Source organism: Bidens hawaiensis, unplaced genomic scaffold (assembly GCF_021521415.1).
Source record: "Bidens hawaiensis isolate Kalapana, Puna unplaced genomic scaffold, B.hawaiensis_p1.1 tig00419747_1, whole genome shotgun sequence".
Lineage (NCBI taxonomy): Eukaryota > Viridiplantae > Streptophyta > Magnoliopsida > Asterales > Asteraceae > Bidens > Bidens hawaiensis.
This window is the reverse complement of record NW_027504942.1, coordinates 45,166-65,391: the sequence shown is the minus strand read 5'-3', so window position 1 is coordinate 65,391 and position 20,226 is coordinate 45,166. Positions and strand designations below refer to the sequence as shown.

Genomic DNA, 20,226 nt, shown 5'->3' with positions numbered 1-20,226 from the left:
GAGGATTCCCAACCTTTAAGTTTGGCTCGTAGCCGTATGGGTTTATAAGGATTCCCAACCTTTAAATATGGCGTGTAGCCGTATGGGTTTATGAGGATTCCCAACCTTTAAGTTTGGCGCGTGGCCTTATGGGTTTGAGGATTCCCAACCTTTAAGTTTGGCGCGTAGCCGTATGGGTTTATAAGGATTCCCAACCTTTAAATATGGCGTGTAGCCGTATGGGTTTATGAGGATTCCCAACCTTTAAGTTTGGCGCATGGCCTTATGGGTTTGAGGATTCCCAACCTTTAAGTTTGGCGCGTAGCCGTATGGGTTTATTAGGATTCCCAACCTTTAAATATGGCGTGTAGCCGTATGGGTTTATGAGGATCCCAACCTTTAAGTTTGGCGCGTAGCCGTATGGGTTTATAAGGATTCCCAACCTTTAAATATGGCGTGTATTGAGGACCCGCGGATGCGCATACATGGCAGCAGAATGCTGATTCGCGGCGCGCATGCATGGCGGCATACTAAGGATTCGCGGGTGCGCATGCATGGCAGCGTATTGAGGACCCGCGGATGCGCATTCATGGCAGCAGAATGCTGCTTCGCGGCGCGCATGCATGGCGGCATACTAAGGATCCGCGGATGCGCATACATGGCAGCAGAATGTTGATTCACGGCGCGCAAGCATGGCAGCGTAGTAAGGATTCGCGGGGTGCGCATGCATGGCATCGTATTGAGGACCCGCGGATGCGCATACATGGCAGCAGAATGTTGATTCGCGGCGCGCATGCATGGCGGCATACTAAGGATCCGCGGATGCGCATACATGGCAGCAGAATGTTGATTCACGGCCCGCAAGCATGGCAGCGTAGTAAGGATTCGCGGGTGCTCATGCATGGCAGCGTATTGAGGACTCGCAGATGCGCATACATGGCAGCAGAATGTTGATTCGCGGCGCGCATGCATGGCGGAGGAGTCTTCTGCGTAAAACCAAGGACATGGAGTCATCTTCCGACCCGCATGGTGGTTTCCGCGGGTGCGCATGCATAATGGTGGAATGCTCATCTGCGGGGACGCATGCATGCATGGTGGCGAAGTCTTCCACAGGTGGTGGAGTGTAGATCCGCGGCTGCACGCATGCATGGTGTCGAAGTCTTCATCTTCGGCACTGCGCATGCATGGAAGCGGAGACTTGATCTCCGGTGGCGCGCATGCGTGGTAGCAGAATCTTGATCCTCCGCAGTGCCCTTGCATGGCGGCGGAGTGGTGATTCGCGGGCGCGCATGCATGGCGGCGAAGTCTTCTGCGCAAAACCAAAGGCACGACCCACATGGTGGGTTTTTGCGGACGCGCATGCATGGCGGTGGAGTCTTCTGCGCCAAACCAAAGGCACGAAGTCTTTCAACCCACATGTTGGTTTCCGTGGGAGCGCATGCATGGCGGCGAAGTGATGACTCGCGGGCGCGCATGTACGGCGTCGGGAGTGTTGTTCGATGGAGCGCACGTGATGACGGAGTACTGATCTGCGATGGCGCACCTGCGGCCATCACATTTTTCCGCGATGGCGATGGCGCAGTATATGATGTCTCTTCCATTTTGAGGATGAGAGAGTTAGATCTGTGATTTTATACCTAAAATCCAGATCTATAACCTAGATCTAGATATTTTTCAGCTTCATTTTTGCACAGATCTGGAAGCATCTTTTAGATCTATGGATCTTTTTGAGCTTTAATAGAACAAATCTTGAAGCATCATTCTGTAAACTTTCAGATCTGGATTTTTCTTGGGAGAAAGAAAATCACAGATCTAGAATAATGGATGAACAGATCTGAGAACCGAGACGAAAATCGAAGGGTAGCTCGTTGCCGGTCCCACGGATGGCGCCGATGAAGAAGCACGAAATGAATCTGACCTGATCCATGATGATGTTCCCCGGTCTTCGAGATGAACGAACCACGACTCGATCTTCTTCTCCGGTAGCTTGAGATCTGCAATGGTTTTTTGGGGGTGTGGAGGTGACTGCTAAGAAATCTCGAGGATCTCTTGTTTACAGACACAAAAATGGTTATGGTGGTGGCTCTTATTGAGAACAACAACAACCCTTAATAAGGAGGTGGAGACCTCCTTATATAGGGAGCCTCTAGGCCACCATCATGGTACCCTAATGGGCCTAGCCCAGTTAGGGTTATCTCCACAAAACCCCCTCAGCCCAATAATATTGTATTAGTCCATATAATAAAATAAGCCAAACATAATAAATTAAGGTCGTAAGCCGGGTTTAGTACCATACCCTTACAGGGACATTGAGGTTTCAACCAACATATAAGGAGGTTTCAACCAACAGATGTTGGTACATACATGCCATTATAAATGGATTATTTTGATGGTGTTAAAAATCTTAATATATAGATTAAATGTTAATTATAAGATGCATATATGGTTATAAAGTATTCTCTAATTTATCAAAAAAAACAAATCAAAATGTAACCAAGTAAAAGATCATGCAAAGGTGCAACTAAAATATGCACGCCAGTCTGTAATCAAACCGACCATAGATAGATCGCAAAGACTTTGTTCAATATCATCCAAGGCTCATACAATAGTACGCTCCATAGACGCTAGTACGTTCAAACCATTTAGTGATTGTACTGCTTTCTAGATGATTTTCAACGCCCAAATTTAACACCAAATCAAGACAAGTCATCATCAACTACAAGATCATCAAAGGCTACATGGGTTTGGGGTATTGTAAGAGCATTTACAACCTGTGCCTTAAAAATATGTGAGGTGGTTCTGTAAATTATAGGATGTGATTGGGAGTGGTTGTGGGGTGAGCAAGGAGAAAATGCTACACAAAAAAGGTAAATTTTGGGTTTTATTATTTATACTGTATATTTTTTTTGATATTTTTTGAAAGTGATTGTAAGTGAAGTAGAGATAAAAAATAACGATACATGTATAAAAAATAGTATCTAATTAAAAAAAGAGAAAAATATGGTGATTTTTAGTTAATTATATGAATATGGATATGGAATGGATTGAGAATACTCTACACCCTAAGACTGAGGGTAGTGGGGGGTGAGCGATGGGCGCGGCCGCCTACGTGGCTCGCGAACACCGCTACACCCCTCAGGTGAAGGCGGGCGCGGTTGGGCGGCGTGGCTGTGGTCGCGGGACAGAAACTAGCCGTTGGGCTGTGGGTTTCAAAAAACTAGCCGTTGGCTAGTTAATTTCTTTTTTTTTTAATAAATAACACATTATAAATAATTACCCCATTTTAGAACAATAATACACCATTCTCACTACATTTCTCTCTAATAATTTTAGAATCTATCAAGTTACAAACCATGTCGGGTTGAGGCAACATCAACGACACTCAATTTCACGAGGAATATAACTACATGGACGACGATTCGTTTCAAGAGTTCATTGGGATGTCACAACCTGATTTTTCGGTCCCGGATACACAACCGGAGCCGACAAAACGATCCCACAAAAAGAAGGGAAAGAAGATCGACGAAGCGGATGGTCCTTCGGCACCGGAGAAGCGGAAGACTACTCCATGGTCTAAAGAAGAGAAGCTTGCGTTGGCGAAAGCTTGGATTGAAATATCCCAAGATATTGTTTAATATATCTTTTAAGTTTTATGTGTACTTATTAAATTTTTTGTTATTTATTTTGTAGCCGACTTTCAAAAAGCTCGAGTTTTTTGGGCCAAGGTTCGGAATGTTTTTATGAACAAGTGGGGAGTAGGGCTCGTACCGATAATATGATATCGGGTCAGTGGACCGATACTCGTAAATATGTAAGTGTCACACCCCAACCTAAGGCGGAAATGTCGTGTCGGGGCGTGATCTGATTGTCACAACTCTCGAGGTTACTATCATGGAATTATAAAGTGAAAATATCTAATTAATTTATTTATTATAAAACATTTATATACAACAAATAAAGAAAATTACAAATACAAAAACTATGCTTTTATATGTTAACTATCCTAAAGTTATCTCTAAGTGAGCTTCAGTTCGATAAGCAGTCCAATTCTATAACCTGCAATGCGTACAAAATATATGTTTTTCAACAACACATGTTGAGTGAGTAGATCACCAGTTTTGACACAAAAAAATGGTAATAATATATATAATGATATAAGTGAATAAAAGTAGGCAAAACTGTTATCTGTGAGTATAAACAATTAAACCATAACAAGTACATAAACAATCAACCATAAAGAAAGGGCTAAACCGTTGCCATGCGAATGGGCATTGGTTACCAAAAATGAGGTGTCGGTGAAACCATTGCCAATGCGATCGGGCTCCGGCCACTACGACGGTCGTATGATCATACTGTAATGAGATTATGTTAGACCTCTCCGAATGCGATTCAAGTAAGCAAGTAAGCAAATAGCAAGTAACAGGCAATCATTCAATTGATACACAACACAAAGATCACAGTTTGCGTTTGAGAAAATAAGATAAATAATATGATAAATGGTACGCAAGTGTCCACAAAACATTTGAAAACAAGCAAAATAGGGGAGTGATTACTCACCTGATTAAATAAGCAAAGTAAAAGTGAGGATGTGAGGATGAGGCAGTTAAACCCCCTTCGGGATTCACCGTCAAGGATTCCTAATTAAACATAATACAAAGTAAATTAAGTATAAAAGATGTAACTCGATTTAAATGATTTAAGATTTTGATATGATTTAAGTTATGTTTAAGATTAGAATGTTTATCGAGTGAACGATAGATCTTTACGGATTATTTGTTATTATGAAAACAATATGATTAGTCATTATTAGCTATATATAAATTCACCAATAAATTACCCATGATAAAATATATAAACGTAAATAATTTAAATAATTAAGATATAAGATATGATTATAATAATAATAGCTAAATAAATAAAAAATAAATAAAATAATTATAATAATGTGTAGATACTTAAATATAGGATGTAGTAAGATATAAGTAAATATTATGTTTAATTCTTTTAAGGAAAATTTATTTATTACTTCTATTAGAATATTAATACAAACAAATTAATGAAGGCGTTTAACGATGAGAATACACCAATAGTGGTGTCGGGTTTTAATAAAATAATGTTAATTTAATATTATTAAAAATATACTTATAATACATACATACATACAAACACACACACACACTATATATATATAAACATATATGTATATGTAAACGAAAGCTTTTACGAGTTTTGACAAGAAACACAAAGTCAAAGATGTCGGTTTGACTAAATTAATATTTATTTAATAATTAATATTAGTTATATTTATTTATTTAATCCTATAAGCAATTAAAAAGAAAATAAAAATAAAAACCGCCCCTGCCCGGATTCGAACCCGGACAGACGACCGGTTCAAGTGATCAACACTCACCCACCCCACCATCTGATCTGGAGCGCTTGTTGTTAAGCAGACACAAACGAAATATGTGTAAGTACAGACAGCGATTTAACCCCAATTTGAATGATAAATCCTAGGATCTGGAATTGATTAATCTTCTTGGTATTCGTTTAATTAATGTTAGGGTTTCTATTATATGGACTAAAACGACCAATCTACAATGATTAATTACCTCAAAAACTGATGTAAGATGGTGAATGATGAACGAGAACTTGCGGCCCAACGAAGACCAGAAACCAAAGATACAGACCACGGCAATACGATTAATTTTGTGGGTTTGATTCCCGGGATTGAGATGTAGGTGTACGCATATTTAATTTCATTTTGATTATGTTTACATAACAATACACGAGTTGGGTATAAGACGGTTCTTTAAAATGGAAGTTCGTATCATACCAGATCGTATTAGCATAATTAATGGTATCGTTTATTAAGGCAAGATTATCAACGTGATTGATTCGATTACCAAGTTTATAGCGAGAATTGTGGTCCAAGGTGTTAAACAGGTCACGGATTATCAATTGGATTCGAATACGATTATATGGGGTCTTGGGTTAACAGGTCATAGTTGAGGATACTAATAATATTTGCAATATAGTCCCTATAGATTGAGGGTGGACACATAAAAAGATAATAGTTTTTAGTTTGGGTGAAATTTGAGTATTTTCAAAGTTATGTATCGTATATTAAGTAAATATAATAAATAAAATTAATAATATTGTCTCAAACAATGCGATAGTTTCTGGATAAAAAAAATTTCCCGAACATAAAAGTGGTCGAGTAAACGGATAAAAATATTAATTTAGAAAACCGAGTTGTTACAGTCTCCCCTGCTTTAGAAAATTTCGTCCCGAAATTAAAGGACATTATAACATCACCATTAAATTTTCGGGGAAAAGAAAATTTTAAATATAACTTTTAAAAATTTATCATAACACAGAACTTTTAATAGTCGAAATAACGCTCCAAATGAAAATCCGATAAGGACACTTGTATATAGGATGTACCGGCGGCGTATCCACCATGTCCTTATCATCTCTACATTTTTACCGTTATCCCCACTACTTTCGATTATATATTTTGACACACAACTTCACACATAATGATTTCCATGCGAGGACTTCGATAATTATGTAGGCCTCCATAATTACTTAGGTCGTCGGATGGTCCACATAACTCGTCCCATCGTGTGGTTTACAAAATATTTGAAAGGCATGATTTTGTGAGAAAAGTTATTAATTATAGATATGAGGAAAGTGTTAGCATATTATAAGAACATTGGGAGTTGATTTATTATAAGTGTAAAATCAGAATATTTTATAAAAATTTTCTAATAACGCAATTTAGGTGAGCTTTCAAATTTGATTAATGAAATTAGTGAAAATTTTAAAGTAACTTAAAAGTTAAGAGAAACGAAAACATTGAAGTTGGGATATATGATGCGTCAACAAGATCGATTGTGAAGAAAGAAAGTGGAGATACGAGCCAACTAACAAATTTACGTGAACTTACAAAAATATTCTATGATTGCAAGGATAACATCAACAAAAGTTTATGAAGGAATAAATTGATAATTGTAGATGAATAATAACTTGTGAATTTTTTAAATATTGCAACATTCGAGGTAGAATTCATAAGACCGTGAGTACAAATTTGAACAAGATTAAACGAAGACTTTGAGGGATTTAGTTTAGTTAAATGAGAAACTCATGAAATTAAATAGGACTTTATACAACATTGAAATATCGCAATTGTGTATTTAAGATGAGGTAAATTATAATATTAAAGTACTGGTAGTAGTAATTGAGAATGCAAAAATATTAATGCAAATATTTATGTATACAAACAAACTGTAAATAGATGAAATTGGGAAGCGGATATTCACGAATCACTGATATAGTCCTATTCCAATTAAATTTTTACAATTAGATATAGTATAAAGCGGGTTATTGGAATATCCCCAAATTACAAGGGATTTTCCTATCTCCATAACATCGTTAAAATTAAAATAAAGAAGTAGCAATATTCATAGTTTGTCATGAAAGATTAAATAAATAATGAACATTAAAGTAATAATGAAAAATAGAGACGAGTTGAGAAATAATATATTTAAATAGAAGAAAACGCGGAGCTGAAAATGCATGAACCACCATGACTATTCCAACAACTGAAGAAATGATCGAAACATTTTAAATTCATTTTTTATAGTGAAAATTAACTTAAAGAATGGAAAATAAAATTTTATAGCGGAAATAATTTTGTTTAAATAATGACAAGTTCAATTAATAATAGAACTATAACAATTCAATTTCAACGATAAAAAAAAAATTTATAAGATGAAAGGTAAATCGTAACGCATGAGATCAATAAGTTACAAGACGTACAAAAATGTTAGAAATCAAAGTTGAGAGTAGAAATTGGCATTGCGTCGGAGTTATAAAAGAAAAATATTTTAAGAATGAGACACAGTCTCGGAGTAATAAAATAATTTGAAAATGAAGCATAGCTTCGGAGCTGTGTGTGCACATGACAAATAAAATAAATTGTAACGCATGAGATCAATAAGTTACAAGACGTACAAAAATGTTAGAAATCAAAGTTGAGAGTAGAAATTGGCATTGCGTCGGAGTTATAAAAGAAAAATATTTTAAGAATGAGACACAGTCTCGGAGTAATAAAATAATTTGAGAATGAAGCATAGCTTCGGAGCTGTGTGTGCGCATGACAAATAAAATAAACAATTAAATAAGTACTTAGCCTAGCAAGTAATTACGTAAGCTGTAAACAATCAAATAGAACACACCAGGTAAACAAATAAGCACGTATGGGGATCTTAAGCATGTTACTAAGGCAGCACTAACGACCTATCTTAAACCTTCGGCTCTGATACCAATTTGTCACACCCCAACCTAAGGCGGAAATGTCGGGGCGTGATCTGATTGTCACAGCTCTCGAGGTTACTATCATGGAATTATAAAGTGACAATATCTAATTAATTAATTTATTATCAAACATTTATATACACCAAATAAAGAAAATTACAAATACAAATACAACTATGCTTTTACATGTTAACTATCCTAAAGTTATCTCTACGTGAACTTCAGTTCGATAAGCAGTCCAATTCTATAACCTGCAATGCGTACAAAATATATGTTTGTCAACAACACATGTTGAGTGAGTAGATCACCAGTTTTGACACAAAAAAATGGTAATAATATATATAATGATATAAGTGAATAAAAGTAGGCAAAACTGTTATCTGTGAGTATAAACAGTTAAACCATAACACGTACATAAACAATCAACCATAAAGAAAGGACTAAACCGTTGCCATGCGAATGGGCATTGGTTACCAAAAATGAGGTGTCGGTGAAACCATTGCCAATGCGATTGGGCTCCGGCCACTACGACGGTCGTATGATCATACTGTAATGAGATTATGTTGGACCTCTCCGAATGCGATTCAAGTAAGCAAGTAAGAAAATAGCAAGTAACAGGCAATCATTCAATTGATACACAAACCAAAGATCACAGTTTGCGTTTGAGAAAATAAGATAAATAATATGATAAATGGTACGCAAGTGTCCGCAAAATATTTGAAAACAAGCAAAATAGGGGAGTGATTACTCACCTGATTAAATAAGCAAAGTAAAAGTGAGGATGTGAGGATGAGGCAGTTAAACCCCCTTCGGGATTCACCGTCATGGATTCCTAATTAAACATAATACAATGTAAATTAAGTATAAAAGATGTAACTCGATTTAAATGATTTAAGATTTTGATATGATTTAAGTTATGTTTAAGATTAGAATGTTTATTGATTGAACGATAGATCTTTACGGATTATTTGTTATTTTGAAAACAATATGATTAGTCATTATTAGCTATATATAAATTCACCAATAAATTACCCATGATAAAATATATAAACGTAAATAATTTAAATAATTAAGATATAAGATATGATTATAATAATAATAGCTAAATAAATAAAAAATAAATAAAATAATTATAATAATGTGTAGATACTTAAATATAGGATGTAGTAAGATATAAGTAAATATTATGTTTAATTCTTTTAAGGAAAATTTATTTATTACTTCTATTAGAATATTAATACAAACAAATTAATGAAGGCGTTTAACGACGAGAATACACCAATAGTGGTGTCGGGTTTTAATAAAGTAATGTTAATTTAATATTATTAAATATATACTTATAATACATACATACATACAAACACACACACACACACACACATATATATAAACATATATGTATATGTAAACGAAAGCTTTTACGAGTTTTGACAAGAAACACAAAGTCAAAGATGTCGGTTTGACTAAATTAATATTTATTTAATAATTAATATTAGTTATATTTATTTATTTAATCCTATAAGCAATTAAAATAAAAATAAAAATAAAACCCGCCCCTGCCCGGATTCGAACCCGGACAGACGACCGGTTCAAGTGATCAACACTCACCCACCCCACCATGTGATCTGGAATGCTTGTTGTTAAGCAGACGCAAACGAAATATGTATAAGTACAGACAACGATTTAACCCCAATTTGAATGATAAACCCTAGGATCTGTAATTGATTAATCTGCTTGGTATTAGTTTAATTAATGTTAGGGTTTCTATTATATGGACTAAAACGACCAATCTACAATGATTAATTACCTCAAAAACTGATGTAAAGATGGTGAATGATGAACGAGAACTTGCGGCCCAACGAAGACCAGAAACCATAGATACAGACCACGACAATACGATTAATTTTGTGGGTTTGATTCCCGGGATTGAGATGTAGGTGTACGCATATTTAATTGCATTTTGATTATGTTTACATAACAATACACGAGTTGGGTATAAGACGGTTCTTTAAAATTGAAGTTCGTATCATACCAGATCGTATTAGCATAATTAATGGTATCGTTTACTAAGGCAAGATTATCAACGTGATTGATTCGATTACCAAGTTTATAGCGAGAATTGTGGTCCAAGGTGTTAAACGGGTCACAGATTATCAATTGGATTCGGATACGATTATATAGGGTCTTGGGTTAACAGGTCATAGTTGAGGATACTAATAATATTTGCAATATAGTCCCTATAGATTGAGGGTGGACACATAAAGAGATAATAGTTTTTAGTTTGGGTGAAATTTGAGTATTTTCAAAGTTATGTATCATATATTAAGTAAATATAATAAATAAATATTAATAATATTGTCTCAAACAATGCGATAGTTTCTGGATAAAAAAAATTTCCCGAACATAAAAGTGGTCGAGTAAACGGATAAAAATATTAATTTAGAAAACCGAGTTGTTATAGTAGGATTGTTTACCAACATACATAACCGCAATGCTAACCGAATGCGGCCGAGTGGGTCCGATGATCTCGCAGTTTACCAATTCACTTGTGATGAATGGAAACAAGAGGTGTTGCGGAGGTATGGGGTGGTGAAGACGTTTGACGATGGCTACTTGTGGGAGGTGTTAAGAAAATGCTTGAAATGGATTGAACTATGTTCGGAGGACATGGGCGATGGGGCAAAACGTACAAAAACTAGTGCGTCCGGCACATACGTCTCTTCGAGCGGGTCGGAGAATCATATTGACTTCGACCTAAACTTGTCCGAAGGTATTTGAAAGACCAAGGTTGTAGCCGCCCTCCGGGTAGGGATCGTGGGAAAAAAATGGTTGTTAATGGCGACTATAAAAAAGAAATTAAGGAATTGCCAAGTGGCATCCACTCGATTGGTGAAGCTCGACACAAAAGAAACCGTTTCAAGAGTTTGGCTTTTCTAGCCAAAGAATTTAGCCACCTACCGCCATACGACCAAGCGCTAATAGAGGAAGAAAAAGAACGTATTCGGAAGGAATTGGCAACACAAAAATAAAAGCGCTATTTATATGTATTTTTTTTATTTTCCTTTTTATTTTTCTTTTTATTTTCATTTTTATTTATGTTTTAATGAAGTATTTTAATTTATATTTGTGTATATAACAAAAAAAAATAATAAATAAAAAAATCAATGAAGCCCTGACCAAGTCCCTGATCACCTGGACCACTACACCCTCGGGGCTTGGTTGAGGGGCTTGATCCTGTGCCTCATCAACGCCTACGTGTCAGATTTTGCTTGGCTCACTTGGGGCTCAACCGAGCCCCATTACCCTTAGCCTAAAATCCAGTCCATTTTTTAAACCAATTAAATAATGGATGTGTAGTTACTTGCTTACATGTTATTACTTGAACAGAGCCCGTGTATCATATACGGTTGGTTAAAAAAATAAAATGAAAAGGTTACATTTAATTATATATATATATATATATATATATATATATATATGTATATATATATATAATAATAATATATCTTATGGATTAAGTCGTCCGTGGCGCACCTCGTCTCCGCGACACGTTATCCACGTTCTTGTTCACGTCGTCAAAACTGGGTTGCTGAGTTTGACGCTCCTGTTCTCGTCGCCGCTGATGTCTTCCGGATCTCAGTGCCGGAGACGATTTGTCCGACAGTTTTATTATGACTGGAACAACGTCAACCAGCCCCTGATTCTCAAATATGTTATTCGTAACCCAAGCTCGTCGCGATTAACTTCTTCTGATTGGTAAATTTCAGGAGTTTCTTGATGTAAACCAATCAGGGTTTTTTTTTGGTTATAGTGAGAGCGTAGATGAGTTTAAATGAGTTTTGTTTTCTTGAAGTAACATTTTGCTTATAACTTCTTTTTAGAAAAGTTAGGGTAAGGTTTTCTTATTATGAAATGGTGTTTAGTTTGGGAGATGACAAACAAATGAGTGGTTGACAACTAAGCATAAAAGTTATTTTTTAATGAAAAGGTCATGAATATGAGTAACATATGGTAGACGTCATAATATTGAAGGATATTTGTGTAATTTAGTTTAATCTAGAAAGTTGACCCGCGCCTTGCGGCGGGTTTGAGGTGTTGTTTGATGAATATTAAAGTGTAATGCAATTTCTGTTGATTTGTAGCTATTGTTATGAAAATGTAACGTAGTATCAAAAAAGCTCCTGTAGAATACTCCACACTTAGTTTACATAATATTAAGCATTAAACAACCTAAAGGAAGTAAAGTGGTACAACAGCCATAGAGTTACAAAAAGTGGCGCGTAGCGCTGGTGGTCATGTACCTACTTGTTTATGTTTAACATAACATCTAGTTAGGCCTTTTTACATAGTAGGGCCTTTTAGTAATTACATATTTGCATAATTTTACAGCCATGTCTTTGAGATGTGCGTTAGTTCCGCCAAAATAAGTTTCCCGTAATTTTCGACATGTGAAACCTGTTTCAATTCAATTTTTTATGTGTTAAGATCGCTGGTGTTTAGGCTATATTATTTAAATGTTTCTTACCTAGTTATAGTAGGTGTTAACAAAAAGCATGCATTGTTGGAGTCCCCTTTACATCTTCTGTCTCTTTTCACCTGAATTTGTCAGAATGATAGTTGAAGCTTTAGTTCAATAAACAACATATTGTCGTTGGTCATAACAATATTTAATGGTTATTGAAGGATGTGTATACCTGGAACATCTTGCATTAGCCTCTTTCTCTTTGGATCTGGTGTTTGTGGTGTGAGGCTTGTTGATGTGGATGCCGATTTGGGCTGAAGAACATTAGTGTCTGGTGTGTCGCTTATTCTGTTGACGGATATTGAGTTGTCAGCCCTTTTAGTTAGTTCAAATAACTTTGGAACACCAATCATTGCAGAGATCTCTGGTGACAATACTTTCTGGTCAATGTTTCCTTTGTCTAAAACCATCACACGACATTCTGTTCTTAGTGCATCAGTCATTGTTTCATCATAGATCACGACATCTGTTGTGTTTGTGTCGTCAGTTATCGAGGCATTCAAACAGTACCTGTCATATATGAATTTAGGTATCATTCAATAGTCTTATGAGATGTATTATGTGTATGATATGCACCTATTGTATGTCATACGGTTAAAAACAAAATTACTTTGGCGGTTGTTAAGATTCTTTTTAATTAATCAAAAGTCTACAAACAAAATAAAGAGAATTAATGAAGTTGTGTAAAAAATAAATTTGAAAGACGAAAAAATTAAAGCGAAACATAACATACAGAACTAATAACTTTGTCCACTGACGACCGTAATCGTGAAAAATAGGAGTACAAACATTGAACCACACATATGCATGCGGAATTTTATAATTGTATATAAAAATTATAATTAAAAGATTAATATGTCATCATATATGCAGTTTAATAGATATTTTGGAATATGAGAAGCATTATCTTCATGGTCTCGACAAGCGAATGATGTTTTGCAACCGTCTTCATCGTCTTCTTCTTCTGGGTACAAAGTCCTTGGGCACCTGGAGCACTGTGCAAAGTACCAGTTTCGGTTGGTTGCCACTTCGTTTATTCTGGCTATGCATGTGTAGGTTTTGCCTTCAGTCTGCACATATAGTTATTAATGGTTTTATTCTTTTTTTGTTGTTATGAAATGTTGTGGTAAATTAGTTCTTACGTTGTTTTGATGTGGTATGTTGTTAATGATGTCGCTAACTTTTATTGGGATTGCCTGTTGTGGTGGTTCGGTTGTCACCGGTAGTTCTATCAACCTGTTTTTGTGAAGTAGTTGGAACAAACACACATTATACGTTAAGTGTTAAACTATGATAGCAAAGTGAAACGGAGAATCTGTTATGTAAATAGATATATTTTTTTGTGAGTTAATAACAATGAAAAGTAGTTTATATCATAAAACATTGGTAATGAATAGTAAAGCTCAATAACTTATTTCTTAAAAAAAAGATTTTCTCTTCTTCCTTTCAAATTGTAATCAAAACGCAATTATGCTATTATTAGTGTTTTTAAAACAATAACAGACTTTTCAAATCAAATGGCCACTAAAATAAGATAAATGTAAGTTTTTATGTCGGCATTTTAATTATGTGATTTAATACCTGTCTATGTATGTCTAGGTATGTGGGCCTGTTGGATTCACTGTGATTGTTGTTAGAAAAGTTGACTCGAGCTGTTTTAAACCTATGAAGGAGTGAATTAGAGATTAAGGTGTTGTTTTTCAATATATATAACGAATGGGTAATGTGCATAATATTGTGAAATGAATTGTTGAGTTATAGTAGATACCGCCAAATTGTGTTACTCTGACTGATGTGATGGCAATTGTATCTCCAGCTGTTGTTCTATCGTCGATAAAGTCAATCTGACTAGGCCATAAGGTGACGAGCACTTGTTTGTCACTGTTTGAAAAGATAAGAATTAGTAGCATGTTTTTGAAAATATTATAGAACATTAATTACGAAACATGGAAGCTTAAATCAACATGAGTTGTGTGAAGGGCACATCAATTATGTTTTCACCTGAAATCTCTGATGTAAATCTTCTTAATGTTAAGTTGTTTTTGGTTTCTGTAGTTCGGTTGCTCACTACACGTCCAATGTAATCTGCGAATGTTGAATGTTGTGTTAGAATTAGGTTAGATTATAGTTACATTTAATTTATGATGATGAATGTTACCTGTAAGTAGATCCCAAGATTCAATGCGTTCTTGAAGTTGCTAATAACGCGCGAAGTGATAGTAGCAATTTGGTATGTTGTCATTAGTAACAGGGACAAACTGTGTCTTCTTGCCAATTATGAGTGATGCTTTATGAGGGCATATTGCCATGGATCTTCGGGGTACACTTGATATGTAGTTGCTGACATTGTAGCATGATTGAATTTTGATGATGTCTTCAAAGTATGACTCGTCTATTAGGTCAGCTGAGCATTCAATTGCGTCTGCCTGTAGCAATTAGAAAATGTCAATAGTTTTAGGGAAATTATTAAAAATTCATGTTTTATAAGTTTAATCAAGTGTCACATATACGCGTACTTTATATAATAATATAATATGCATAGTAAATTGAAGGTACTTACATGTTGATCAACAAATAGGTAGCACAATTCTGGTTTTTTTCCTTTTGAGACCCAACGCTTCAAGACACGTATTGTAATAACCTTTGGTTTCTGACGTGGTTTGATCTCGGAGAGATGTATGTATGTCATTTTTTTGTCCTGTGTCATTTACATAGGATAGTGTAAAAATTGTATATACATTAGGGGTAAATGAAAAAAAAATGATTGTAAAATTATTGATGATGCTATTGTGTGTTGTGTGTCAATGGTAAGTATTTATATGTAAGAAAGAATTGATATGATAAAGTATTAGGAACATGTATGGTTTATTTTCTTCAAAAAGTCAGAGTATACTATGTTTTTTTGTAACATTATAGTCTTCATTATTTTCCGGTACTATCAGTATCTTTAAGGATTCAGGAGTGGTTGCTCTTGATAAGACAACATAAAGTTGTCCATGTGAAAAAACAGGTTTTGGAAGGTAAACGCCTATTTTGTCTAGTGATTGCCCTTGACTCTTGTTTATTGTCATTGCATAACAAAGTCTTATCGGGAATTGTGTTCTTTTCATTTCAAAAGGTAGTTGCTTGTCTTTATGAGTTAGGGTTATTTTTGGTATGTACACACGACGGCCTACAAATTTTCTGGTCATTATATGTGCCTCAACTATTGTTGGTAACAGTTGTGTGATAATTAATCGTGTGCCATTGCAAAGGCCGTCAAGTGGATTTAGATTTCTAAGGAGTACTATTGGTGCGTTAACTTTCATCTCAAGGATGTGTGGCGGGAGACTGTTAAAGTTCATTAGATTAAGGTACTCTACTGGGTATAAAGATGCATTGGCATTGTTGTCACCTGGTTGGGCAACTATGGAGTCGATACTAATGTACGTTGTTATTATTCCTGGTGTTATGTTTAGTATTGTTGTATTAAGTTCCTTTACCGTGTCATTTTTAGGACAAACAATAGCCTTGGTTGATAGTGTTGTAGCAGATGGGTTGGCCAAAGTTTCTTCATCATATATGAAGTTAATTAGGTCTATCAATGAATTTTCTTTAAAGGGAATCAAGTATTGTGGTGGTATTATTTTTTTTTATGGTTCGTTAATGTCAGTCATGCCTATATCACCATCGCCTACAGCGACCAACCATGACGAGAATGAAGATATTGAATGTTGTTCTTCTAATGTTAGATTTGGTCCGTGTAGACGCATGTTTTCTGTTAGTTTGTACACTTTGAAATGCCTCCAAAGATAAGATCTTGGTAAGGTAGATGAAATGATTGTCGCGTTGGAAGCCCCCGGTATTACAGGAAGAGTTTGTCTAAAGTCGCCACCAAGTAATACACAGTTGCCACCAAACAGCCGATCAGGGTTGTTAAATAAGTCTTTTAACGATCTGTCTAATGTTTCGAGACACTTTCTGTCGTTCATTGGAGCCTCATCCCATATGATAAGAGACGTTTCATCTAGTAACTGAGACAGTTGAGTGTTCTTTATTTGGCAAGTTGAGTTGTCCGTCAAATCAAGTGGGATTTTAAATCGTGAGTGGGAGGTTCTTCCTGATGGCATTAACAATGATGCAATCCCGGAGGCAACAACAGCCAATACAATTTTACCAGTGGAACATAATGAAGCAATTATTGTTGTCCATAAAAATGTCTTTCCTGTTCCACCATGACCATATACGAAGGCTAATATTTGTTGACTTGACGAAATGGCTGATGTGACATGGTCATATATCAACCTTTGTTGTGGGTTGAGATGTGTTAGAGAATGCATGTTCTGATGCTAACAACTGCCTATCGTAGTTTTTTTCGTCCATCAAGAGCCTATTTTGTAGGCGTTGTAGCATGTTGGCATTTGGCATTGGCAAACCGTAATCTTTTAATGTTTTTCCAGAAGGACTTAATCGTAGTAATAATTCTAGCTCGAATAAGACATACTGCCTTAGGTCATCTTCATTTGCAATGCCATATGTTCGTTGCCCATCGTCTGCCATCTTTTGCCAATGTTGTTTCCATAGTTCAAGTGGGTTTGATATCTCACAATACAAAAGCATATGGCTGAACATGGATCGTAATTCTGACGCGGAGGCCCAATTTGATACCTCATCAATTGTAGATGACCATTCTCTATCATCACCCAATAATCCTAACGCCTCACATGCAGCACGAAATGTCGGATAAATTTGACCATTCACCGTTCGTATGCAAGTGTACGAACGACAACCTTTTGGTAACCTAAAAACATGCGTAGGTAAAAGGTCTCACCACAACTTGGATGTACGTATATAAGCCTTGCTATTGGTGGTGTCTTTCTAGACAATCTTCTTATCCAACTTTTTGATTCCCACCTATACTCTGTAACATAGTCAACATATCGAAGGTGACGACCAGTGCTGTCAAATTGATTGTTACGTAACCACTCGGTCAACGTGGTAAGTCTATTGTATGGGTTGTTGACGAGACTATCAAGGTCATAATTATCCCTAAAAGTTATGTTCTGCATATTCTCTAAATGGACCGCGAGGACTTGTACAGCTGGATTTCTGTCATGGATTAAGAAATTAAAAATCCTCCAACATGCTTCATGTGGACATATGAATCGACCGTCAACGAAGTTTTGTATTTCATTGAGGTGTGATACGTCTTGATAATGGGTTGTACCAGTAGAGGTAGGGGTCTTTGTTATAGTATAGTGAACACGATCAGCACCTTTGGATATGTACTTGAATAGGTACTTGATGAGCATGCTCCAACCACAGTACTCAACGTTGATATGAGCCATGTAATGTAGAAATAGAGCACGGTTGTATGGAACAACATATCCATTGTCTAGTGTGACGTTGTCCTTGACGACAGTGAAGCCATTTGACCGGCGCCTATAATGAACATACCCATTACTATCAAATGACGTCTCTTCTTGGTAATCTTTTGGGAAGTTCTTTGAACAATTACCAGATGACATACATGGTGATGTTGGTCTCAACAGACCGCATGGTCCGTGCATCATGAGATCAGTAACGATCTTGTGTAGATGAGGATCAACATTAGGGTTTGGTATCTCCGCAGATATATAATTGTCAACCTCATTTTCGTCCCTTATCTTACATGCAGGAGTTACCCATAAAAGAAAATGACAATGAGGGAGTCCTCTTTTTTGAAACTCAATGGTGTATAAATCTACATCGAATGATAATGGCAGCAACGTCAACATAAGTTGTAATAATGGTTTACATAAATGAATATGTGTTTGTGGTCATACAAATAAATTACCTGCGGCGACCTCTCCAAATGGTTTCTTCTCTTTTAGAAAGCGGATTAATGACCTTACTTTTATTTGAAATACTCTGGCAATAACATCAGGGCGGTCCTGTGGTTTTAGTGATGGAAATTGTGACATATATCTTTCAATCTCTGGCCACTTGACATTACATGTGAAGGTAATGAAGTATTGAGGAATGCCATGAACTTTACAGATCGCCAAAGCATCTTGATAGTGCTTGTACATGTAGCGTGGCCCGCCAGTAATCGAAGATGGAAGAAACGTTCGTTTGCCGACCTCTCGACCTTCGGTATCACCACGTTGAACTGCATCATATATGCCTTGAAGAAATTCGATACGAAATATATTTTGATTGTTTCTTATGTAGTCTAGACGATTTTCTTCAATACAGACATATGCATCAACCATATATTGTTGTGACAGACGACCTCCCCCTAACAACAACGTGTAAACATTATATCGGTCATGTAATACGTAGCTGTAGTACATGTTGATAGTCAGCCTTTTGTCTTGTGAACCGTCCGGTTCACGCAGCTTTAGACTTGGTGACCATCCGCTCTCACAAAATGGGAGAAGCAACGGATATTGCAATGGCATGTATAGTGAGTGCAATTTTGATATGCGTTGTGGCATGTCGTCTTTATGGCGAATGATTATGTCAAATTGGTGACGCGATGGATCACCATCGGATACTATTGCACCAATAGTTCCAGGAACGGGTCTGTTATATGTACGAGCACGATCAGATCCATAAAGGCATATGTTGAAAGTATGCATGTGACCGGAGGAAATTAGATCTCTAGCCATTTGGAAGAGCTTGACAAGTTCATTACAACTTTCCAATATGCGTAATATTAGGCTGACGGTTTCCGCGTTAAGCTCAGAATGAGTTTCATTACTAAATGCGTGAAGTCTATTTGAAATCTCATTGTCAGTGTCGTAGACGACATACATTTGTAAAAAGCGTGGTCTAGCATCTGCAGGAGGAAAAAGAGAGCCTAGCCAGTGATGAACCTGGCCTGCAATCTTGAAAACATAAGGACCTGGACCTCGATTAACACTATTGTCAACCTTTGCACCAAAGGAGGTCATGGAGAACATGGAATTGTAAGATCTAATATTTGTCATAAAATTAGACTGTTGGTAGAGATTTATGAGTGAAGTGTAAGGTCTTCTTGGAAATGGCAAAACTACGCGTCCACCTTTGCAACACTGATTATACATAACACACCGATTAGTAGAAAGTGACACAATCCGTTCATCATACCAAAAGAGGGCACCACAAAATTGACAAATTCTGTCACAATCCCCATTATCAATATAGAGAGAAGTGGATGAAGAATGAGAGGCTAACGAAGATCGACTTGCAACGTGCCTAGATGATTGACAATGAGTTTGATTTGACGAAGTAGACGTGTCAAACGGTAGGTGAGAAGCAGAACGCGATCTCTTGCGTAGGGACATTTAGGTTTATTGCAAAGATTATAGTAGAGAAACTAAGAACGGTAACGCTAGAAACAAATTACTATAACCAAACTAATTTAGGCGCCTGTTATAGTGAACGAAGAAGTTTAACCACAC

The 20,226-nt window shown here is 36.3% G+C and overlaps 1 protein-coding gene across 1 annotated transcript; it reads right to left on the bottom strand.

Annotated features, from left to right (window-relative positions):
• Positions 1-17,092: 17,092 nt before the first annotated feature.
• LOC143609511 (uncharacterized) lies at positions 17,093-19,737 on the bottom strand. Its single transcript, XM_077084248.1, has 3 exons — positions 18,636-19,737; positions 17,720-18,542; positions 17,093-17,600 (listed from the first exon to the last, which is right to left on the bottom strand). Exons 1-3 carry the CDS (start codon positions 19,735-19,737, stop codon positions 17,093-17,095), a joined length of 2,433 nt encoding a protein of 810 aa, XP_076940363.1.
• Between the last annotated feature and the right edge of the window lie 489 nt (positions 19,738-20,226).

Bases quoted from the DNA above. Each gene is read 5' to 3' on its own strand.
- LOC143609511 (XM_077084248.1), bottom strand. From the start codon at position 19,737: ATGACCTCCTTTGGTGCAAAGGTTGACAATAGTGTTAATCGAGGTCCA. The intron at 18,543-18,635 runs GTAATTTATTTG...CATTCGATGTAG, and splicing joins ATTTGGAGAGGTCGCCGCAG to ATTTATACACCATTGAGTTT. The intron at 17,601-17,719 runs GTATAGGTGGGA...GCATGTTTTTAG, and splicing joins TATGTTGACTATGTTACAGA to GTTACCAAAAGGTTGTCGTT.